This window comes from Solanum lycopersicum, chromosome 3 (assembly GCF_036512215.1).
Source record: "Solanum lycopersicum chromosome 3, SLM_r2.1".
Classification (NCBI taxonomy): domain Eukaryota; kingdom Viridiplantae; phylum Streptophyta; class Magnoliopsida; order Solanales; family Solanaceae; genus Solanum; species Solanum lycopersicum.
Window position 1 is genome coordinate 31,342,257 of NC_090802.1, and position 26,242 is coordinate 31,368,498.

Here is a 26,242-nt window from a genome sequence, read left to right on the forward strand (position 1 = left end):
AAGTGTGAGTTTTGGCTAGATGCAGTGTCCTACTTGGGGCACGTGGTTTCTAAGGATGGAGTGATGGTGGATCCTTCTAAGATTGAGACAGTAAAGAATTGGGTAAGACCTACTAATGTGTCAGAAATAAGGAGCTTTGTTGGGTTAGCTAGCTACTACCGCCGATTTGTCAAGGGATTCTCTTCTATTGCTTCCCAACTGACGAACTTGACTAAGCAAAATGTTCCATTTATATGGTCGGATGAGTGTGAAGAAAGCTTTCAGAAGCTCAAGACTTTGTTGACTACCGCACCCATTCTCACCTTGCCAGTGGAAGGTAAGAATTTCATTGTCTATTGTGATGCATCCTATTCGGGTTTGGGTGCAGTGCTAATGCAAGAGAAGAATGTGATTGCTTATGCTTCAAGACAATTAAAAGTGCATGAACGTAACTACCCAACTCATGATTTGGAATTGGCCGCGGTAGTGTTTGCATTAAAGCAATGGAGACACTATTTATATGGGGTTAAGTGTGAGGTCTATACGGATCATCGTAGCCTACAGTATGTCTTTACTTAGAAAGATTTGAACTTGAGACAGAGAAGATGGATGGAACTACTGAAGGACTACGACATCACCATTTTGTATCATCCGGGGAAGGCGAATGTTGTAGCGGATGCTTTAAGTAGAAAGGCGGGAAGCATGGGAAGTCTAGCTCACTTGCAAGCCTCTAGACGCCCATTAGCTAGAGAAGTTCAGACTCTAGCTAACGACTTAATGAGATTAGAAGTAAATGAGAAGGGAGGATTGTTGGCTTGTGTGGAGGCAAGATCTTCCTTTCTTGACAAGATTAAGGGAAAACAGTTTGATGATGAGAAACTAAGAAGAATCCAAGATAAGGTATTGCGAGGAGAGGCTAAGGAAGCACAAATCGATGAGGAAGGTGTTTTGAGAATTAAGGGAAGGGTATGTGTGCCCCGTGTTGATGATTTGATCAACACTATTCTGACAGAGGCTCATAGTTCAAGGTATTCGATACATCCGGGTGCAACCAAGATGTACCGTGACCTAAAGAAACACTTTTGGTGGAGTAGAATGAAGCGTGATATTGTGGATTGTATTGCCAATTGTCCAAACTGTCAACAAGTAAAGTATGAACACCAAAGGCCCGGAGGAACACTTCAGAGAATGCCCATTCCGGAATGGAAATGCGAGAGAATCGCAATGGATTTCGTGGTTGGTCTTCCAAAGACAATGGGTAGGTATGACTCTATTTGGGTGATTGTTGATAGGTTAACTAAGTCTGCTCATTTTATTCCGGTTAAGGTGACTTACAATGCCGAGAAGTTAGCCAAGATCTATATCTCAAAAATCGTTCGATTGCATGGGGTTCCACTATCCATCATATCAGATAGAGGTACGCAGTTTACTTCTATGTTTTGGAAAACATTGCATGCGGAATTGGGTACTAGGTTGGACCTTAGTACTGCGTTCCATCCTCAGACCGATGGTCAGTCTGAGCGAACGATTCAAGTGTTGGAGGATATGTTTCGTGCGTGTGTGATAGAATTTGGTGGCCATTGGGATAGCTTCTTACCCTTAGCGGAATTTTCATACAATAATATCTATCACTCGAGCATTGATATGGCTACATTTGAAGCATTGTATGGTAGGAGATGTAGGTCCCCCATTGGTTGGTTTGATGCGTTCGAGGTTAGACCTTGGGGTACGGATCTCTTGAGGGATTCGATGGAGAAGGTGAAATCTATTCAAGAAAAGCTTCTAGCGGCGCAAAGTAGACAAAAAGAATATGCAGATCGAAAGGTTAGAGACTTAGAGTTCATGGAGGGAGAACAAGTCTTGCTGAAGGTTTCGCCCATGAAAGGGGTGATGCGGTTTGGAAAAAGGGGTAAACTAAGTCCAAGGTATATTGGACCATTTGAAGTACTCAAGCGAGTAGGGGAGGTGGCTTATGAGTTAGCCTTGCCTCCAGGGCTGTCCGGGGTACATCCGGTATTCCATGTGTCGATGTTGAAAAGATACCATGGGGATGGAAACTATATTATCCGTTGGGATTCAGTTTTGCTTGATGGGAATTTGTCCTATGAGGAGGAGCCTGTTGCTATTCTAGATAGAGAAATTCGCAAGTTGAGATCAAGGGAGATTGCATCCATCAAAGTTCAATGGAAGAATCGACCCGTTGAAGAAGCCACTTGGGAGAAGGAGGTTGATATGCGAGAAAGATATCCACACCTGTTCACAGATTCAGGTACTCCTTTTCGCCCTTATTCTCCTTCTTGTGATCGTTCGGGGATGAACGATGGGTAAATTGGTATCTAATGTAACGACCTGTTTAGTCGTTTTGAGCAGCAGATTTTATTTCTGGAAAAACAGGCTGAGACGACGGAACCCATGACGGAACGTCATGGGCACGACGGACCGTCGAGGGTGTCTCGTCCCAAAACACTTAGAAATTTTGAAATTTGGGTGCTGAAATCGACTCTCTGAACTCTGTGACGGACCTGCAGGACGGACCGTCACAGGCACGACAAACCGTCGTGATCCACCGTTTTGAAAACACTTCAACTTTTGAGAATTTGGTACGGGGAACGATTCTTTGAAAGTCGTGACGGAAGTGCAGGACGAACCGTCGTAGGTACGATGGGCCGTCACAGACTCCTTAAGGAAATCGAGTCTCTGACGAACCTGCATGACGGACCGTCGCAGGCGCGACGGGCTGTCACAGGTTGCGTAATCCCAGTTGAAGTCGGAATTCTGGTTAAGTTTTAAAGGGGCGTTTTGGAGTATTCCTGCTATAATTATATATTTCGTGGGTCTATATTAATAACTCAATTGCTTGGGGGATAAAAGAGGTAACCTTAAGTTAATTAGTGGGCTATTATTGTCATCTTTTATTCTTAATTATATACTAATTAGGGTAAAAGAAAGAGGGTTTGAATAAAGAAAATAGAAAGAACAAGAGAAAGAGAGAGAAGGGAATCGATAGAGAGAGAGACGATCGAGAAGGGGAAAAACACAAAGTTTTGGGAAAATATTCTTGCTTGATCACGAATCTTCGGTGGAGGTAGGTTATGGTTTCTCTTACGATATTCGTAGTAAACTCTTAATAGAGAATGATATGTATTGATAATATTGTAAACCCTGCTATGTGCTTAATTGTATGCTTGCATGAATGTAATTATATAATTGTGATTATATAAGCATGATGAAGTTATTGAATCCTAAATCTTGCAAAATCCTAATATCTTTGTTAATAATGAGGCCTTGGTATAAAAGAAGGCGTGATGAACTAAAATAATGGGATTGATGATGTCTTGGTAAGAAAGAAGGCTTGATGAATTGATGGAAGGAGATTAGGGGATCGGGTGTCACGAACCGACACGTAGAATTAGGGGATCGGGTGTCACGAACCGACACGTAGTATTAGGGGATTGGGTGTCACGAACCGACACGTAGAATTAGGGGATTGGGTGTCACGAACCGACACGTAGTATTAGGGGATCGGGTGTCACGAACCGACACGTAGTATTAGGGGATCGGGTGTCACGAACCGACACGTAGATTTAGGGGATCGGGTGTCACGAACCGACACGTAGATTTAGGAGATCGGGTGTCACGAACCAACACATAGATTTAGGGGATCGGAGTGTCACGTACCGACACAAGAGGATTAATGAATATTGAGGGAGCAGAGTGTCACGTACCGACACAAGAGAAATAAAGATAATGAATCTTGAAAGATGTTAATATACTCAATCTAATGAACATGATTCCCAAATGAGTATGGTATTGAGGCTTGAGTCATCATGTGTGAACTTGACGGTAATTGTTAATGATATAGTATTTGTTGTTGCTACATGTTGAGTATCATAGTTGATTTTATGATATTACTTGGTATATATTGATTTCTATTTTGAGTTGGCCGATGATATCTACTCAGTACCCGTGTTTTGTACTGACCCCTACTTTTATGTTTTTTTCTTGTTTATTTGTGGAGTGCAGCAAACGTGCCATCGTCTTCAACTCAACAGTAATTCAAGCTAGTCTTACTACATCGGAAATTCAGGGTGAGCTAATGCTTCTAGCTTGGACTGGATCTTCTTCTTCAAGTCTTGATGCCTTGAACTTCCGGCATGGACTAGCTTCTTATGTATTTTTAGCTTTTAGAATACTCTTAGATTTAGTAGTTTGAAGTAGATGTTCTTGTGGTGATGACTTCCAGATTTTGGGAAATAATAGTTATTGAATTGGTTTTTATTAATGAGTTTAAGTCTTCCGCATTACTTTCTGTTGATATTATATTGAAATGTTAAGTTTTGGATTGGTTGGTTCGCTCACATAGGAGGGTAAGTGTGGGTGCCAGTCGCGGCCCGGATTTGGGTCGTGACATGCCCCCATATGCGCGAAACTTCAATTTCGTATGTTAAAGATATGAAAATACAAAAATTCTATTCATCGAGGAAGAAACTCAGTGGAATTAGAATTTTGAACTTTAAAAGAGTAGAAAAAGAATTATCATATAAGATACACATTTATTTCAATTTATGCGATATTTTATTTAATTGATTTTAAAAAGAATGTTATATCTTTCAGTAGCAATTTATGTGACTTACTTTAGTCACTTTAAAAAAGAATAACAGATTTTTATATTAAGTAACAATTTAACTATAAAATATTTAATTTATTTTTAATAAAATGATTTAATGCCAGACAAATTTCTATTATTCATTTTGGATCACAAGTTTTAAAAGTCTTGTTTTCTCTCTTAAACTATCTATTGAATCAAACTATCTCACATGAAATGAGTCGAAAGGAAGTAATATTTTTTTGTCATTGAACAAATTTAGCTATAAGATTATTTGTTTATCTTATAATTTATAATCAGGCAAATAATAAAAAGATTATATCATAAATTTGAAAGTTATCTTTTTCAAAAAAATTAAATCAAATAAAAAGTATTTCCTCTGTTTAAAAAAGAATGACTTAGTTTAAAACATAATTTAAAAAAAGAAAGAAGTCTTTTTAATTAGGGCAACTTTCACATATAGCAAACAAAAAAATCATATTTGTATAATATAGCAAACTTTGCATAATTGCGCTCCATAGCAAACATAAAAACTGTATAATTCGCTATACATATAAAAGTGTATAATTCGCTGGCCTAAATTGTATAATTCGCTGGCCTAAATTGTATAATTCGCTGGCCTATTTCGCTGCAATTGTATAATTAGCTTTGCATACAGTTGAATCGAATTAAAATGTATGTATATTGCATAATTATAAGTGTATAGCAAGAAGATATATGTTTTTCTCGCTTTATACAAAAACAGAAACACAATATATACACTTCTGTTGTATAAAGCTAGAAAAAATTGTATTTCACTGCAATTGTATAATTCACAATTGTATAATTCTTTGGCCTTTTTCTCTGCAATATTTGAAGTAAAATGTTTGTAAATTATATAATTAAGTGTATAACATGAAGATATACATTTTTGCATGTGTATATACAATTTTCTCTCGCTTTATACAAAACAGAAACAAAAATTATACACTTCTGTGTATAAAGCGAGAGAGGCGAGAATGGGAGAGTGGCGAGCGAGACTTCTGGGAGAGAGGCGCCTGGCAAATTTTTGCCAATGTTTGCTATGGAGCATAATTAAATCAAACCCTAGCTATTCAATTTAATTTAGGCTATTAGTTTGCTATTTTATACAATTTTCCCTTTTAATTATGTGGTTCTAAATTAAAGTTATGTCAAATATACCAAAATGCTCTTTAATCTTGTGATTTTAAACATGTCATGTGAAAGTTAAAGATAAAATATTACCAAAAAAAATTATTCTTTTTTAAATAAATTAAAATAAAAATATGATCATTATTTTTAAAACAAAGAGATTACTATTACTTAAATTAAGACTAAGAAAATACTCACTCTTTAGTCAAATACGGATCCTAGGTAAACATGGCATATTCCCCAGGTGGATACTGTATTTGTTTTTACTAACCATTATTACTTTTAGTAAAATAATTTGAAAAGACCTTTCTTTTCACAAAGTACGAATTTCTATGTTAGTGAAAATCCACGACATTTTATTGCTCCTTTTTTTCTATATTAAGTTAATTTTTTAGGTCCCTTTGTTCATAATTTTTTGATAGATATATTAAAAATAGACATTTAAAATTAATTATTAATTTAAATAATAAAAAATAATTAATCACATTTTTTGAATTTACTCTTAATAATAGTATAGTTCAATTAAAAAACTATGTAGATTTTTGATATTCTTGATATAGTAGAGTTATATTAGTCAAATTACATCTTGTATTAAATCTTCCTTGAGGGATGTGCATGACCTTAACATGACAAATAATTTTAGACGGAGGGAGTATTTTTTATTTTTCAAATTAACTTAATTATTCAATTTTCAAAATGATTTTTAGAGTGTTCTTTCAATTTTATCCTTCATTAGTTAGTATTGAAATCAGTGATTAATTAATATTTAGTTATTTTAGAGCTGTCAATATGGGTTAGCCCATCCCATACGGGCTAACCCATACAAGCTTCGACATTTTACAGGTCAGGCCGGGCTAACCTATTTTTGGTTTGGGCCAGAAAACGATCGGCCCAACTCACAAGTACGTGGGCTACATGCTTACCGGGCCAGCTCACTTTATTTAAAAATTATATTATATTTAGAATTATTAAATTAAATTATAAATTATAATTTTAAATATTTCATGATTATCAACAAAATAATATTACATGATATTAACGTTACTACTTTTTAATAAAATCCACAAATAAAATTATCTTTGTAATATTTATTAAGTTTTTTTTCCAAGTAAAAGTATAAATATCTAAATAGAAATATTAACTTAATTGTTTTGAGTTTGTACTCTCTTTAATTTTAAATTTTAATATTATATTATATTTTTTTATTGGCCCACGGGCCGGCTCTACAGATATTTCTCAAACCCCACAAATCAACAAGCTTATTTAGGCCGGGCTAAAAGCCATTTTCTCAAATTGGCTCCAAAAATCATAGCCGAACCCTATTAAATCCTGAGTTAGATCAGGCCGGCCCAATAGACCTAATCCATAGTGACGACTCTAGTTATTTAAATCATAAGACAATATTTTATAAGGATAAAAATAAAAAACTAAGATCAATTTATGTCTTAATTTATTTTTCTTAAAGGGTGTGAAACACCTCAAAAATCTTTTGTCTTAATGTGATATAGTATGATTACACATAAAAAAAAATCTTTTGTCTTAATGTGATATAGTATGATTACACATAAAAGTTCTAAAAAGTATTTAAAAAACTATGGTTTAAAATAAATTATACTAGATATTTGTGTGAATATAAATTATTTTGTTACCATTAAATGAGTTTTAAAATATTATCGAAAAAAGAACAAAATTATTCCTAAACTATGCAAATAGACTAGTTATATCCTCAATTAAATTTTGTGATTAAAATATGCCTCCAACGTTATCCCAAGAGAGCAGAAATACCCTCAAGAGTTAATAATTGATAATTTTAAAGACGTGTCAAGTTAAGTCATGTAAGACTAATCCCTTCACCTTAGCATCACCAATTAGGATTTACTACGAGAAACTGAACCCTTAGTGGCGACAAAAGTCGCAACAAAATCTCAAAATATTGCCACTAAAGATATTAATTCATTTATAGCATTAGATTATCAAAATAATTTTGTGTGTTCTCCAAAAAAGGGACATTGTTTTTAAAAAGAATCATAAATGATGTTGATCAAGTAGGAGTTTGAAGACACTATAGTTTATGTTTATGTCATCTGTTAAGGCATTTGTGCAATAGGAGATTGAAGTTAGGAAGTAATTTTGATGTTTTATCATAAAAATATTGGATGTTTTTAATATTAATCATAAATGTATATTGATTTTAGAAAATTGTGGTTAGCCGAAAATTAATTATCATATTTTTTGTTGAAAAAATAGATTTTAGTGGTAACTTTTATTTGCCCCTAAAAACCAGTGGCTATTGCAATCGTTAGCTACTCGTATAAGTGTTCAAAGACCATCCATACAAATGAAAGGAAAAGCAAATGACGCCCTAAGAATTCCGAGATAGACACTTATGCCCTCCATTATATTTTAAGATAAAAAATGTCTTCATAGTTATCTAATTAGGAGATCAAAAATGCCTTGAAGAGTTAACAATCTAAAATATTTAGTGACATGACAAGCCTTGTGAAACTAACTCTTCATCACCGATGTGTTGTCAATTAGGATTCACTATAAAAAAAACTTAAACATTTAACGACGACAAAAATTACCATAAAATCTCAAAATATCTTCATTAAAGGTTTTCATTGATTTATAGCGGTGACTAAAGATTGAATAGAGACTAATTTTTAGTGGAAACTAAAAGTCACAAGTAAAACCTATTTTTTTCAACAAAAAATACTGTAACACTTGGCTCGGGTTCTATGCTAATACGTGATACTAACGGTTGGCTCAGATACCACATTTGATATGAAACACTAATGTTTGGCTCGAGTACTACAATGATACACTAACAGTTTTTGTGTGGGTTTCATGAGATGACCAAAAATTTATTGATGTGATCATGTGGACATGTTCAATTCATAAGTTAAGTAAATAATTGTGACCCCGAGTCTATATCTGTTGTGATTGTTCATCTATGTGTTCCTGTATTATTGTATGTGGGTACTTGTTTACATTCATTCTTGGGACTAGATCGTATGATCCTACAATCACATTCTGATTTTGTAATAAAATATTGTACTTGCTCTTTTCTTATTGAGCACATGCGATATTCATATGGGTGATATGAATCCAAGGGTTGATCTACTCTTTCAGCCTGCCATGAATTTTTCTTTATTTCTACGCCCATTCTCTTTGGACACAAACATTTAGACTCTTAAATTATGTTTTCTTGATTGGGGTTTCATTCCTTATTTAGATACTTAAGAGTTATGTTAGTAAGGCTTTTTGATTCTAGGGAGTTAATTTTGCAATATTTTTGGATAATTATTTTGAGTTTTTAGGAACTTCATGATTTGTTATTGTTTTAAGGAATTTTTTTCTAGTGTTTCATATAATGATTTTCTTAAAATGGTTGATGAGTTAGATTGAAGTTAGTAATTGGTTATCCCACCGATGGATTAGTGTGGATGTCACTCACGATGGTCTGAGTCGATATTACAATGTCAAAACTAGGAAAAAATTACTAGAGGAGAAGGTAATTTGTGTCGATTTCCTTAGGAGTCTTCACTAAAGAAGTTTTCCTCTAAGGATCCAAAGTCTCGTAGACCGAGGATAAAGGCTCTATTAACGCTAGAGCGATTGAATAAACTTGTTGTAACCCATGGATCACCCTCTACTAGGACTCGTAAAAAATTCAGAGGATACACAATACATTTAAATTAATTTTCTTAAGCATTCAACAATACATTTATTTTGTTTTTGCATCTTTATATGACGTTACTGATCTTAGAGCTAGGGCTAAAGTTACAAGCACTATGAAAACATCCAAACTTTTGACTCTTCTACTATTAAACTACTTTATTTCATTCTATTCACTTTTGTCCTTGCTAATAAATCAAACCTTTAGTAAACGAATATAAAAAGAACCAAACAAACACATGTGCTCTTGTCCTCCTACAAATTCAACCCAACCTATTTTAGGGTAAACAAATTCGGAAACATTTCGGATATAACTGGTGAATTTCTAACACCTTTCGTAAAGTAAAATATATTTATTCAAACTCATAAATTTAAAATTATAAATTCGTGTTAGGAAGGAATGCTAAGAAATAGAATGAGTGAAAAGAGTTTTAAAGAAGGAGAGAACCAAAGTCATTATCAGACTGAAATGTATGTCAAACAGATACAATGTATGGTAATGATAGAACTAATTAACTACATGCCACTAATTGCACTATATTATCAGCTACCCACCTAACTAACTTCTATTAAATTAACTGTTAAACCAACAATTTAACTTACTCCTCTTTTCATATTACTCTGATCTCTATTGATCTAGCATATCATTTTAGAAAACTTTAATTATATGTGTATATTAATCTAATCTCGTTAGCAATGTTTAGGAACTATGACTATTAGTTTAAGTTGTTATTCAATACTTAAGGTAGAAAAAGAAAAATATAGCAAAATTTTCTTATTTTCATAAATTAGGTTAGTAAGTAATTATTTTTAGTATGAAGATAAAAGTAATATTAAAGGTGGGAGTAACTAATATGTAACTATATGTCATAGTCAACAAATCAGTAGCATGGATTTCTAAGACTACCAACTTAAAGAATAAGGTGATAATTTAAACCAGTTTAGGTAGGGGTAAGGGTAAAATATTGGAAAAATCATTTAAATATATAACTTATTTTATTATAATTTTTAAAATTTTCTACTATTCGAAAAAAAAATATAACAAATATTACTTTACGTGATGTATCAGTCGGATATATCACTTTACACTATATATCGCTCAGATACATCACTTTATGCGATATATCGCTTGTATACAACACTTTACGCGTTCTATCTGGACGTATGCGATGTATCGGGATATTGTTACTTTACGTGATGTATCGGTCAGATACACTACTTTACGCGATGTAGAACGTTGAGAGATGTTCCAGAATCAAGACACGATGATATTGGGACGCTTTGGGGTGTATTCGAATTTCACCAAATTATTTTTTTTTTGTAATTTGAAAAAAAGTCCGTTTATTCATAACATAATGAAATTTGTGTAAAATCATGAAAAATATTTTAACACAAATTGCTATGTAGAAGTAATTTCCACAAAAAAAAAAAAAATTCTAATCCGCAGCTGCTACCCTTTGGCCTTTCCTTTGTCAAAAAAAATAAAATGAAAACTAATCTTCAAATATGTCATGATTCGATTAGAAGAATTCCTAGAAAACCTATGGTTGTAAGGTGGGAAAAGAGAAGTAATTAAAAAAGGCACGTACTAGATTCTTTAGGAGGATATGACAGCAAAAGGTGCTACCATATGTGTATATATATATACACACACATTCTACCTCTACACTTGTAAAAATATGCATAGCCCGATAAGAAACTAGCTAGCTAGGAGTACTCTTGTGTTGTGTTTTAGCTCACAAATACACAAAAGTTAGCCATAGCTAGTTTTTATTTTGTTTATCGTCAACCATCGTCATGCCTAGAGAACGTGATCCTCTTGTTGTTGGTCGTGTGGTAGGGGATGTATTGGACCCTTTCACAAGAACTATTGGCCTAAGAGTTATATATAGAGATAGAGAAGTTAATAATGGATGCGAGCTTAGGCCTTCCCAAGTTATTAACCAGCCAAGGGTTGAAGTTGGAGGAGATGACCTACGTACCTTTTTCACTTTGGTAATATTTCTTATATTTTTTGTTTGGGAATATAGTTAAGTTGATTTTCATAAGCAAAGTAAAAAGTATTTTTGTCTTTTTGTAAAGGTTATGGTGGACCCTGATGCTCCAAGTCCGAGTGATCCAAATCTGAGAGAATACCTTCACTGGTCCGTATTTTTTCCTTATTCTCTCTTCTTTTCATCTCTTTCTTTTTTGACCTTTTTACTTAATTATATTCTTTAGTAATAATATATGATGATATCCTTTTTAAAAATTGGAAATACGAAAAGGAGAAATGAAGAGGAGATTTACATGTGAGGGAGCAGATGGTAGAAATATATAAATGTGAAGATATATATTCTTGAACTTAAAAACAAGCTACTAAAATAAAAATGAATAAAATATTTACTCTATCAATATTCTGTACTATATTGGTCAATGAATATTTATATTATTCATGACTTTAAAAATAGTCAAACGAGACATAACGTAAAAGTCAAAATACGTTTAAGCTCATTCATATAAATGAATATTTTTAAAATTTGTTGCATCCATCAAAATATCTACTTTTTAAGGAATGATATTTATTTCATAATATTCATATTTGATTCGTTGATGGATAGATTTTATTCTTTAAAAAATTAAATAAAAAAAATAAAATTGGCCTAGTCATATCCATCTAAAATGGGTGAGATTCTGGTACGCTGACCGTCTTATAATTCCCAATAAAAACTTTTGGAGAAAAAAGGGAACACAAAAAAATGAAGTAGTGCACCAATAGAATCACTTCTCACCTCCTTATAGCTAGTACGGATTATTCCCTTCATGTGTGCCACAGTCATGCACAATCCATATTATAATTTCCAAAATAATTAGTTGTTCACGTTTGAATTGATCATAAATGATATTACCATTTATCCTTTTTACTTATTAAGTAGATAGACTAAAAAATTTAAGATTTTCAAAAAGTTCTACATTTTTAAAAATAATCAATTGAAGGTATAAAAAAGTTGTCCTTCCTTAATTTCTCAAGATGGATAAGTAATTAAGAACAACTAAAAAAAAGCGAACAAATAATTAGAGATCGAATGAATATTTATCAATCCTCATTTCACCAAGTCATTAAATTATTTTATGACCAAAATGTTTACTCATTTTGCTTAAATATCAAGAAAATTGTTGAATTATTTCTTATAGAAATATCACTCAACATCAGTATCTAAGTAGTACTCATTTCGTTTCTATTTATATATCATTTTTATTAAATATAAATGTTTTCTTGATATTTATTTATTTCACAAAATCAAAATTTGACTTATGATTACTAAATAATTAATTTAATTTAATTAATCAAAATAAATTAATTTATCTCTTTTGCAAAAGTTAACTTTAAGAGAACACTAATTAAGAATATAATAATAAATTTAGTTAATTTTTTTAAAAGATATAAAATCTAAATTAGTGACATATAAATAGAAACAGGGGAAAGTAGTAGTTTAACTCTTATGGTTTGATAAGGTGTGTGCTAAATGACAACATCTTTCTTGTCTCGTAAAGTTAACATCTTTGTAGGTGGTGAGTAAGTGAGTGAATGCCATTGAATGAAGAGATTATTTGTTTTTGTCACCTTTACCACTAAAGTTTTGTCTATTTTTATTCTTCGAATTCCTCCAGTACAAGATTTTATTTTTGATATTCCTTTCTTTGGAATTCAGTGTTGGTATAAATAGGATCTATTTGGCTATCCACATATATTTTTAAATAAAAATCAGTATTTAGTCATTTAAATTACATTTCATGGATTATACTCGTTAAAAAAAATATATTTAAGCAATTAAATATTATTTGTTGAACATAGGAAAAATGATTTGAAATATATTCAAACTTTGATCACAATTGTGATAACAATTTCAAATTTTGGGAAGGACCTTTTACCCCTTGCACTATTTATAGTATATTTTAAATGTATATATATGTCAACATAAATATAATAAATATTGCATTATTATATATAGTAACTTGTTCACGTGGATACATATATACCTGTAAAATATACTATTAAATAATATAGGAGATAGTAGGTCCTGCTCAAAGTTAGAGATTGTTATAGCAATTTCGATCAAAGATATATTTCAAACTATTTTTCCTAAAAGATATAACCAAATACAATTTTATCTTTAATTTCAATATTTGCAAATAAAGTGAAAAAATATTTATACCAAGTAGGATGAATTAAAAATTAAGGGTTTTTTTCCTCTTGTTATATATATAACTAATCGTCATTTTTTTATTAATGAATCGTCGACAGGTTGGTCACCGATATTCCAGCTACCACAGGTTCAAGTTTTGGTGAGAATCCTCTTTTTGTTAATTGTTTGTTTGTTGTCTTCCCATGTTTACATTTTTTTTTAAAAAAACAAACTAATTTTAAAGGTAGAATTAAAAAAAAATCATTATCGTATTTAAAAATATATTTTTATAATAATATGGACGAATAATATGAAACTAACAGAGTAATGACAAAGGGATTTATACTGAGCGGGCAATGTTGCGTTAAATCATGTTTGTCCTAAACTTTTAAAACCTAGGAAAGGGAATGAAATCTATTCTCAATTAACGTGATTAAATATTCTAAACAATTGATATCCTTTAATTATGTCCCACACTACGCCAAAAGTTCTTAAGCATTACACTCTAAAATTTGTATGCATAACATTAAAAGATCATTACCTATTTGGCTAAAATTTTTACAATAAGTTTATTTTAAAAAGTGTTCCTTTTTTTCCCCTCTCAAAAACACACTTGTGTTACTCTTGATTTTTCTCTCAAAAGTTTAGTTAAATACTTAAGTTTTTTTAAAATAATTTTTTTATGAAAAAAGAAAAAAAACATTTTTGGCTAACCAAACAGGTTTAGGAGACTTGCGCTCTGCCATAAGTATTTCCCCATTCACTTTTCTTCCATTTTTATTTATGATTTTTTTTAACATATTAAGAAAGCTATTTGTTTCATGCTCTTCAATAATTTCTTATTCTCCAAATTAACATAGATATTGTGGTAAAACACCATAATAGTTATTGTATATTTGTATACCTTTTCAAATATATATACTCTCTAATAAGATCACAAGATAAAAAAACATTTATTGGTGAATAAATTTGACATAACTTTAATTTAATTATAACACAAAATTCAAAAGTTTTATTTCTCAACTTAAAAATTTGGTGTCAAGTCAGAAGTAGATGTGATAATTTTTGTTTTTGAAATTGGAGGGAGTATCTTGTTGAAAATATTGGATATGTACATAAGAAGTAGTCATTTGAAATGCATTGAAACTTGATAAAAACATAAGTAGCTAGCTAGTGCATGAAAGTTTGGTTGTTTATGTACTTTTAATATGTAGGGCAAGAAATAGTGAGCTATGAAAGTCCAAGACCATCAATGGGAATACATCGATTTGTATTTGTATTATTCAGACAATTAGGTCGGCAAACAGTGTATGCTCCAGGATGGCGTCAGAATTTCAACACAAGAGATTTTGCAGAACTTTATAATCTTGGTTTACCTGTTGCTGCTGTCTATTTTAATTGTCAAAGAGAGAGTGGCAGTGGTGGACGTAGAAGATCTGCTGATTGATCAACTCCATCTACTACAAAAAACAAAAAAACAATGATATTTTTAGCTAATAATAACCACCAATATCTACTACTTCTCTTACAACTTTAGTAGTATCTATAGTTATCTTTTTTAATCTACTCTTTTACTTCTTTACTATATTGTCTTCCTCTCAATTTATTTGAATTAGTGACTTGATATCAAGTTTCAATAAAGAAACAAAGACTGACTTTAGAATTTTGTGATTTACAATAAGTTGTACATATTTGTATGACTATCTTAAAAAGTTAAATCATTATTATTAAATATAAAAATATGATTAATTTAAAAGGAAGTAAATTATATAAAACGTTAATTTTTTTTTATAGTTTAGCTCTTAAAAAAAAATTATAACAATTAAAAGTATTGAATGAAAGAAGTTTGTAACTAGTCTCTGTTATTCCTCTATAAAACAGTATATTTTCTTGTTACTTTTATAAATTTCTAAGATATGAACTTGAGTATTATTTGGCATAAAACAAGTTCCAATAAAGAATCTTGAGTGGAAGTACTTGTAGGGCAGTAAAAAGGCCGCCTCTTTGTCACCAAACAAGTTGAGTTTGCTTTGGAAATACAACAGTCGTCATCCAACTTCCTTTTCCAAAAAGCCTTAACAGTGGATATTAATGTACAAACTTACCTTCGTTCAAACGACGTACATAATCACATTTACATTGCATCGTGAAAAATTATATTTTCTTCGTTCATTTTAAATGTCATGATTTTTATTTTTATAAAAAATTTTAAATAACATTTTAATGTTTATATTTTCATCGTATCGATATGCAAAAAATTACAAGTTATAGAGTTTTTGTATATCTATTTTTTAAAATATCAAATTAATAATAATTAATTTAACTTTGAAAATTAATGTAATTGACTTCCGAAAAATACAAATGACAAATAAAAATGAAAAAGTAAATAATAAAATCTGATTAAAACTATAGTCTAATTTATATAAAGGAACCCTAAGAATCTTCTAACTTATCCATTACAAAAGGATGTAATTTATGGAGTTAACAGACGTGTATATAGATAGACTTGAAAGTAAAAGAAAACTTTAACTCTAGGAACTTCTCTATTAATACGGTTGCTAGGAGCTCCTAATAAAATGCGTCTCCATCCATCAAGCAAACTACCTACAAGATATGCATAACTTTCGTCGTAATTCGATTCCTTGAGTCATGATACCTCCTATTATAATCCATCAGAGGATAAGTTAACCCGTATATCTAGAATAACAAATAATTAGTAAAAGGATAGAACTAAACAGAAAATAATACTAACAAAGAAGACAAAAACAAGATCAAACCAAAACTATTATATCTATATCTATATCTATCTACTATCTATCTATATATATATATATATATGATAAAAATCCTCCAAAAACCTGAAATTCACGAGTAAAAAACTATCTAGTAAAAATAAATACAAAGTGATAAAAGTGGACCATAACACGTCATCTCAAGGGCAAAAGACTAGTTATATAAGTACAGAAGGAGAAGATTTTGTCCTTGACACCAATAATGTCATGTAACAATATTCCACAAGGATAGCAAATTTGGTCCTGGATCAGCAAAGCATTTTACCTATAAACTCAGAGGTATCTAAAAACAGAATCTACCCATTTTACTATGCAAAACAGCCACAGGAGAACTTCACATTCTCAGCCCTATTCGTTTTCATTGATCAAACCAGGCTCTAGCGATACCCTTTAGTTGGTATGCAACTAGTTCTACCCTCTGAGCATCAACAACATGCAATAGATCAAATTTTTTTTGAAGTACTTTAACTAAGTTCCCAGCCTTAGCTCCGGTGTCTACAAGCTGCAAGAGATGGCACGAACGATCACTGTTGGTAGCTGGTACCAGGACCTACATCACAAAAAAGATGGAGAGTATAGCATAATACGAAAACAAGGTACTCAGTAGGGATCAAAAGCTGCCTGAGCAGGAAAGATAAAAACAATATGATAAGATATAATCTATACACAAATAAAGGTCAAAATGGGGGAAAGAAAAAATAATCTCACAAGCATACAACAAGTAAATCTAAGTACAACTAAAATAAACCTTATTGGAACCCATAGCCCAGAAGGTACACTCGTGCACAAGTTTACATAAAAATCAAACGAAGGCTTATAAGTCTGGCAAGTACACAAAATATCCAAGTCTACAGAAAGAAGACTAACACAAATTCTAATCCAAGAACATCACACAGGCTCCCTACCCAAGTAACGAAGAATCAATCAACTCCTAGCCCACCTAGCAAGAGTGACAATGAACCCAGGCTGCCCAGGCTCTTTGGGCGTAATCCTCCCATCTAGAAAGAGTGCCTAGGGGCGTGTCAACTTCGTAAAGTTCACTCCCAAAGGCGTAAGCCACCCAACTAGCAAGGGCGACTGAGGGGCCTATTGACTCCGAAGAGGATCTCAAGTAGGCTCCAAGCCACTGTGGATCGAACTCCACTCTAAAATATCACAAAAAAAACTCGAAGTCTGAAGTACTCCGATCCCAAGAAAGTACATAATCTCTGGTAACACATTAGAGTCGCATAATAAGTAGGGAGAGAAGACAGAACGGCCAACAAGTTGCACAAATACCTAAATTAATTAGTACTCATACAATCAGAACCCACTATGTTATTCTAGTATACAAGGACCTAGTCCGCCCGAATGACATCAGAGATATACCAAAGTCACAAGGTTCACAAGTCAAAGGCAACACTAGTATATCCTAGACTAATACCACACATGCATCAAGAAACACATAGTAAAATAAGTCAATCACATAGCATGCGACAATACACGTATGAGTGTCACAATCTCTATTACTCCTCTAATTTATCTTTTCACATATAATTCAAGAATTCTTGAGTTTGATCTTGAATTTGTTCTGACTTGATCTTGATTTTGTTCTTGAACTTAATCTTGGATTCGAGGGCTTTGGAGATTGTTCTTGAATCTTCGATGAACCTGAACTTGATTTTGTGGATTTTATAAACTTGATATGGACTTGAACTTGATGATCTTGATCTTAAATTCAAGGAATTTTGGAGCTTGTTCTTGAATCTTCGATGAACTTAAAATTTATCTTGATCTTGACTTTTATTTTACTTCAAAGGCTTCGAGTTTGATCTTGAACCCGGTGGTCTTGATTTGATCATTTTTTAACTTGAATGCTTAAATTTTGAACTTGTAGGTTGTAGAGAAATATGTGACTTTTGATCGACAAGCTTTCTCTAGCTTTTTGTTAGTATTTCTGTTCCCTTTTTCGAATTACGAGGACTCATATTTATAGTTGTGGACTAGAGGAGTTGTAATATGAATAGGTAATTTCTCTTCGGTACAATAATATTTAAGTTACACAACATATGAATTTTATGAAATGATTAGTCATTTGGTATATGGCATGATCCTATTGACATCTTTATTTGATTTGGCATGTCACGCCATTTGCCACGTGACACCAAAATGGACCTTTAGGAAGAGATGGATTGAGCTTAGCAAACTAGCTCATATATTGTAGTCAAATCAATTAATTTGAAGTTCAATTAAAAATATAATTATTTGGACTTACATAATTTTGTCAATTTTATTAATTAATTATATTTATATGGATTATTATATTTATGAATTTAATATGATCTAAATCATTTTATAAATTTATCTTTAATGATATTTAAATGATTAGAAAGTGATGTTATTAATTGTCTTCTTTTCTCGTATGGAGTGACATTTGGAACACATGAATCGAGTGCATCAACATCCTAGACATGGGGAAAATTAATAATTATTATGAAAATGAAATAAAATAAAATAAGAGATGTTGTTGTAATTCATTAAAATGTGAGGAGGTAATTCGATAATATATAGCACAAGCTTAAGGCTCCAAAGTTTTTTATTTATTGTTAATAATTTGCCACGTAAATAAACAGAAACATTCTTCTCAAGCTTTCCTTGTTTAGTTTAGATGACTATGCTTAATTATCTTGATAAGTAGGATTAGTTTGTGTAAAGTAATAAGTCTTTTGTAATATCTATGTTATATGAAAATATTTGGTTGAAAATGTTATTACAGACCTCATAAAACAAAGAAAAAAGTTGGTCGAGCTAGGGTATAACTCGTTATTTTGATCGAACTCATCTTAGCTCAAGTGAACTTCTAAACAAGATTGGGCATTGATCCGTTTATCAGTTCTCTAAAGGATTTCTGAGATATAATTTAGAAGTTCAACTGAATTGATTACAATGAGAATAATGAAGTATCTATATATACACAAATAATCAATCAACATGGTGCTATTATCTATTGTGCCCCGAAACAATCATGTAACTATCTTAACAGAAAACATAACTTAATCAACTAACTCATTAATAAACTTATTGTTGTCAATCTGTATTATGAATAATCAGAAATTACTGGTTGTAATAAATCATTCAGAAACACAAAGTAACTGAGATTTTTAGAACCAGTAAATAAGATGAACAAAAATTTATTTGTAAAAAATAATTGAATATGTAAAACTTACCAAAATCTGGAATACTCTTTTTGATAATTTAGGAAGAAAATCAAGTCCACTGAATTCACAGTGTCCCCTTAAGGAAATTATTCCCCTCTAGTATCCGAGTTTTGATTTGGAATATAACCTCCCAGGGTAAAATGATCTTAATCAGTAGAGTGTAGATACCAAAAACTCTACTGTCAATGAATCAATCCACAGCAGGAAAGTACAAGAAGAAATATGTGTTTTTTTAAGAAGAAGGAATATCAGAAAATTCGTAGGGAAATATTCTGAAGACTGAATGGTATTTATAGGCAAGAAGAATATATTCTGAAAGGTTGCAACCCTTCCAGAATTGACACGACCATTAATGAAAGGTTGCAAACTTTCAAATGGTATTGACTGTTCCTGAAAGTTGCAACCTTTCAGAACAGTGACAGGAATTTTTAAATATAACGGAATTTAAAACGGGTCACGCGTGCGGATCCGAGTCGGGTCGGATTAACTAAAAAGTTGAAAATATTTCGGTTAACTTCTGTTATCAACTAATTAATTGAAAATAATTTTTGGCCATTTAATTAATTAAATAAATAATTAAAATAAATTTGTCCAAAAAATTATCTCTCGACAAAGCCAAAGCCAAAGCCGAAGCCGAAGCCGAAGCCAAAGCGAGCGACGACGACGAGGCGCGAGGGGGGTTCCTCTTTCCAACCTTTTAACAATTAATAGGAGTGTTTATTTATTTAAACTCTCCTATTTTCATTTCCATTACCGATGAAGGATTATTGCCTTTTTTCATTAAAGCATTAGAGGACTTTTCAAGTTCCCAACCTTTCAAGTTCTAAACTTTTCAAATTCCTCTCATTCCCTCTATTTCCCATCAATTCTTGCTATATACCCAACAATCCCCCACATTGATGGGGAATAATTATAACATAGGAATGCACGGATAATTGTGTACTTTACAAGCAGGGATTAATTGCATCTGGATAAGTAGGTTTCCCCTTGGACTTTCCGTAGTGAACATATGTCGGATATACTCGGTCAATCGGTAGATGTGATATCTTTGAACCGTCGAACTTTGGTGTATACCTAGACAACCATATGTCACACAATTAACTCTTTACTGTTTATGATTCTTACGGTTGTGTTCGTTTCAGCCATGAACACCTCCTGGTTTCATGAGTGTATAGAGAATAGGCTTTTGACATAAAATTCTCTTTGAAGCGGCTTCCACTTCACACTCACATAGGTGATTTCTAACCGTGTCATCTCGTAGATACACTATTTGGTCAAATCTACCAAACTTAGCAAATCATTAAAAACTTTAAGCTTTATTAACTCATTAACAAGCCTTAAAGTCTTAACCTTTCCCTGAACATTGTCTTCATCATGAGAATGGATTGAGTTAATTGACAATGTCGAACCGTCAGCCACAACTTTGTTTTTCTCCTTGAATCTAGCTCTTGGGATCTCTAGTCTCCTAGATAGAGTTACCGTCATGCTGACTTGTCCTAAGCCGTAAACCCATTCCCTTAGATGATCTTTCAACTGCCTCTCTCACTAGGCCTTTTGTTAGTGGATTTGACACATTATCGCTTGACTTTACATAGTCAATTGTGATAATTTCACTAGAGAGCAGTTGTCTTATGGTGTTATGCCTACGTCGTATATGACGAGACTTCCCGTTGTACATAACGCTCCCTACCCTACCTATTGTTGCTTGACTATCGCAATGTATGCAAATTGGTCCAACAGGTTTGGGCCAGAATGGAATATCCTCTAGGAAATTCCGGAGCCATTCCGCTTCTTCACCAGCCTTATCCAAAACAATGAATTCAGATTCCATTGTGGAGCGAGCAATACATGTCTGTTTGGAAGATTTCCAAGAGACAGCTCCTCCACCAAGTATGAATACATAACCACTCGTGGATTTTACATCATTTGACCCGGTGATCCAATTTGCATCACTATATCCTTCAATCACAGCAGGATATTTATTATAATGCAAAGCATAATGTTGTGTCCATTTTAGATAACCCAATACACGTTTCATAGCCATCCAGTGAGTTTGATTTGGATTACTAGTGTACCGACTCAGTTTACTAATAGCACATGCTATATCTGGTCGCGTGCAATTCATAATATACATCAAACTTCTCAACACTCTGGCATATTCCAATTGAGAGTCACTTTGACCTTCATTCTTTTTAAATGTACAACTTAAATCAATTGGAGTTTTGACTACATTGAAATTCAAGTAATTGAACTTATCCAATACTTTTTCAATATAATGAGATTGAGATAATGCTAGTCCCTGGGGAGTTTTGATAATCCTGACCCCTAAGATCAAATCAGCAACTCCTAAGTTTTTCATATCGAACTTGCTGGACAACATGCGCTTAGTAGCATTTATATCGTCAATTTCTTTACTCATTATTAACATGTCATCAACATACAAACAAACAATGACTTCATGATTCATAACGTTTTTAATGTTAACACATTTATCACATTCGTTAATCTTGAATCCATTTGTCAACATTATTTGATCAAATTTAGCATGCCATTGTTTGGGTGCTTGCTTGAGTCCATAAAGTGACTTCACAAGTCTGCACACTTTCTTTTCTTTACCAGGAATTATAAACCCTTCAGGTTGTTCCATGTAAATTTCTTCCTCTAACTCTCCATTTAAGAAGGCTGTCTTTACATCCATTTGGGGGATTTTAAGATCATGCACTGATGCTAGTGTTATTAACATCCTAATTGATGTTATCCTTGTTACTGGAGAGTATGTGTCAAAGTAGTCCAGACCTTCCTTTTGTCTTTACCCTTTGACTACCAGTCTAGACTTATATTTGTCAATAGTCCCATCAGGTTTCATTTTCCTTTTGAAGATCTATTTTGATCCTAAAGGTTTATTTCCTAGAGGAAGATCAGTCAATTCCCAAGTGTGATTGCTTAAAATTGATACAATCTCACTATTTACTGCTTCTTTCCAATAAGTTGACTCTGACGAAGACATAGCTGCTTTAAATGTTTGAGGCTCATTTTCAAGCAATAGTGCTACAAAATCTGGTCCGAAAGAAATAGTTTTTCGTTGTCAAGTACTTCGCCTAGGTTCCTCACTAGTTAGAATATTTTCCATTGATTCTTCTCGTGGTCGTTTAGGTCTTTCACTTGTTGACTCACTTTCAGTTTTATACGGATAAATGTTTTCAAAAAACTCTGCATTATCTGATTCAATTATCGTATTAACATAAATCTCAAGATTATCAGATTTGTGAACCAAAAATCGACACGCTTTACTATTCACAACATACCTAATAAAGACACAATCTATTGTTTTGGGTCCAATTTTAACCCTCTTAGGTAAAGGAACCTCTACCTTGGCTAAACACCCCCACACTTTGAAACATTAGAGGACTTTTCAAGTTCCCAACCTTGATAGGAGTGTTTATTTATTTAAACTCTCCTATTTTCATTTCCATTACCGATGAGGGACTATTGCCTTTTTTCATTAAAACATTAGAGGACTTTTCAAGTTCCCAACCTTTCAAGTTCTAAACTTTTCAAATTCATCTCCTTCCCTCTATTTCCCATCAATTCTTGCTACATACCCAACACTTATAAGTCATTAATTGTCTCCAATACCCCCCTTCAAGCTAGATGTTTTGAAAACACATTCAAGACACCTAGCTTGGCAAGCAAAAAATCATGTTGTGACCTTTCCAAAGCTTTTGTTAGTAAATCAGCTTGTTGATCTTTGGTATTGACATAGATTGTTCTAATTAGACCTTGTCGTATTCCTTCTTGGATAAAATAAAAGTCGGTCTCTTGTTCGTTCATGAAATACAAAATTTGTATAGCAACTTTGCTATCAAAATGAATGTTGACATGACCGTCTATTTTGAGCCCCAGTTACTTAAAAATTTAGTAACGCAAACTCAGCCAGACTTCTCTGCTCTTCCTATACTCTGCCTCTACGGAGCTTCTAGAAATAGAAAAAATATTATGGTTTTTGGAATTTCAGGAAATTAGAGACTCTCCATAACACATCTTTTGGTACTAGCGCAAGTAGCCCAATTTGCATCACAAAATTCTTTGAGCTGTGAGTCTTTTTCTGAACTCTCTGACTCAGCCTTTACATATATAACCCTCCATTTGAAAAAGATATATCAGGTCTAATATTGGTAACATAGAGCAAATTTTTAATCATCCTTTGATATCTGTGTATGTCTATCTACAAATAAGTCATCATCATTGGCATCAAAATCTACACTTGTGAGTTTTATATTACCCGCTAACAATTCCCTTTGCAGATAGGCAAAACTATATGTCTAGGAAATATTTCTGCTCACCCAAATTCTTAATCTTGAAATGGTGATGTAGAACTTGCGTAGTCTTCTCTAACAACTCATAGTCATTCACTACTAAAAAATTTCCAAAAAGAGACGGGATAAAGAGACACACTCCGTCGCTTTTTTGGCCAAAAGTGAAGAAAATGTGATGCTTCTACGTCCGTTGCTTTTTGACTCGACGCTTTTTCGAATGTGATGGACTACGTCGCAATTCGATTTTTTTTAATTTTTAAATCAAAAGCGATGGACTCCGTCGCTACATTTTAATTTATTTTTTTAATTTCCAAAAGGTGACGCAGTGCGTCGATTTTGTGGAGATTTAATTTTTGAAAATCCCATAAAAGCGACGGACAAAAGGACGTTGTCCGTCGTTTCTTTAAAAATTATTTTTTCCTTAAATCCAGAATAGCAACGGACTAAACCACACTGTCCACCACTTTTCTGGGTTTTCAAAAAATTTAAAACTCTGATTAGCGACGGACAAAACCACGTTGTTAGTCTCTTTTTTTGTATTTTTTTGACAGCTGAAACTGCCAGTTTCTGTTGCCAGCTTACAAATTCAATTCAGTTAAATTGATCTATACTATTCATCTCAATAAGAAACACACAATTATATAAACAATCTACACAACATAAAACAAGAAACTTAAAATAATATTCGGAAGTATATATCCGAATATAAATTTAAAGACTTATAAAGTCTTTCAAATTTTGGTTCAAAATATGTTTCAAATTTACAAAAAAATTCATAAATGTCCATAAAGGTAAACTAGAGAGTGACTCCTATACAATCATCCTCATAATCAGAATTGTTGTCGTTGGTGTCATCGGAAGCCAAAGTAGTAGATCCAAGGGCAAGGTTCATCACTTGTTCTTTGATTTACTGAATGGTCACACTCATGTTTTTTTGTTCAGCTACTCTTTTCCGCTCCAGCTTTGCCAGTGTCGCTGTAAGTTTAGCTATTTGATCCGACATAGCAGCAATCTGAACACAGTCAAGTACCTCTGCTTCACTTGACGCTCCAATTCTTTCTGAGCTTGACTGGGATTGTCTTACATCATTTCGAGAGCCTAGACCATAGAATCTACCCTTGTATGTCCCCTTACCACTTCATTTGTCCAAATCTGGTGGAAAGTTCGTGTGTCAATTGGACTGAACTATCTAAATTCTCAGCGGGTAATGCTGAAACTCATTCTGCACATAAAATATAAAAATTGAAATTAATACATATAGATATCATAAATATATTCACTATTAGTATATATTATCCATATTAAATAACTTATAAAAGTTTGTTTGGCTCTTTCCTCCACCCAGATATTCATTTCCATTTCATTTTCTTTCTTCCTGACATGAGTCTTTTTGAAATTCTCCGGTGCAGTAGGAGTGCGTCCCAATTATTTTTCCTATAAATAAAAACTGAAATTTATAACAATATATGAATCAACTAATTATTTATTCAAAAGTTTTAATTAGAACTTACCATCTCTTTTGCAATTGTTTCAACGGACTTTGCACCTCTAGGACTTACTCTAGCCTTTTTAGCTTGGTATTATATTACCTTAAGCTTGTATGTTTTCCAGTACAGACCCAGTTCATCATAAACATGCAACAACATTCAATCCGGATGTTCACCATCATCCCAAACTTTCTTTAGCTAGGCAGAAAGTCTGGCGGATGCCTTCCTCTCAAATGTGGTCAAAATGGCTTGATTGTGTCTCGGCTCCCAAGTACATATAGTAAATTAAAAAAACTGAATAACATTGATTAGATTGATAGAAAAAAGTAAAATATACTAAACTTTACTAAAAAATGTATACCTTAAAGTTATTAAACATGGTCTGACGTATACTGTTTGGGATCTTACCTCAGAGTGATAAGCCTGTGTATAGAGTCTCCTAACACTTTCTTTTAAAGCCCCGACAATATCCTTAGCCGGATGCCACATGAAAAATACATAATAAATAGGTTAGTTAATGAATAATATATTAAAGTATAAGCAATAAATAAACTAAACTGACAAATAGATAATAAAACAAACTTATGATGATCTATCCAAATCAATCATAACTCTACCAAGTATGTCCTTCTGGCCAGGAACTAAAGGAGGCTTCTCATCATCTGGAGTAGAACTCGATATAGCTGTAGTTGTAGCTGAGGTGATACATGAGGATGCTCATAACACCGAATCAATTAAGGCGTACCGACCATAGCACCTAACTGCTCCTATTAAAATCTCTAATCCTCATGGCATATAACTGAGGAGATGTACACGTGGGAGATGAAGTACATGTGGGAGCTGAAGTACCTGCCGATAAGGTTCTTCCT

General features: G+C 32.7%; 1 protein-coding gene and 1 pseudogene across 1 annotated transcript; one reads left to right on the plus strand and one right to left on the minus strand.

Annotated features, from left to right (window-relative positions):
- Positions 1 to 11,097: 11,097 nt before the first annotated feature.
- Positions 11,098 to 15,193, plus strand: SFT (protein single flower truss). The gene is made up of 4 exons (NM_001321152.1): positions 11,098 to 11,410; positions 11,498 to 11,559; positions 13,701 to 13,741; positions 14,796 to 15,193. Exons 1-4 carry the CDS (start codon positions 11,213 to 11,215, stop codon positions 15,026 to 15,028), a joined length of 534 nt encoding a protein of 177 aa, NP_001308081.1. The 5' UTR covers positions 11,098 to 11,212; the 3' UTR covers positions 15,029 to 15,193.
- Positions 15,194 to 24,682: 9,489 nt separating this feature from the next.
- LOC138347533 (uncharacterized) lies at positions 24,683 to 25,862 on the minus strand (annotated as a pseudogene).
- Between the last annotated feature and the right edge of the window lie 380 nt (positions 25,863 to 26,242).

Excerpts from the sequence above, each read along its gene's own strand:
- SFT (NM_001321152.1), top strand. The coding sequence starts at position 11,213 with ATGCCTAGAGAACGTGATCCTCTTGTTGTTGGTCGTGTGGTAGGGGAT. Across the intron at positions 11,560-13,700 it reads CTGAGAGAATACCTTCACTG|GTTGGTCACCGATATTCCAG; the intron begins GTCCGTATTTTT and ends AATCGTCGACAG. Across the intron at positions 13,742-14,795 it reads TACCACAGGTTCAAGTTTTG|GGCAAGAAATAGTGAGCTAT; the intron begins GTGAGAATCCTC and ends TTTAATATGTAG.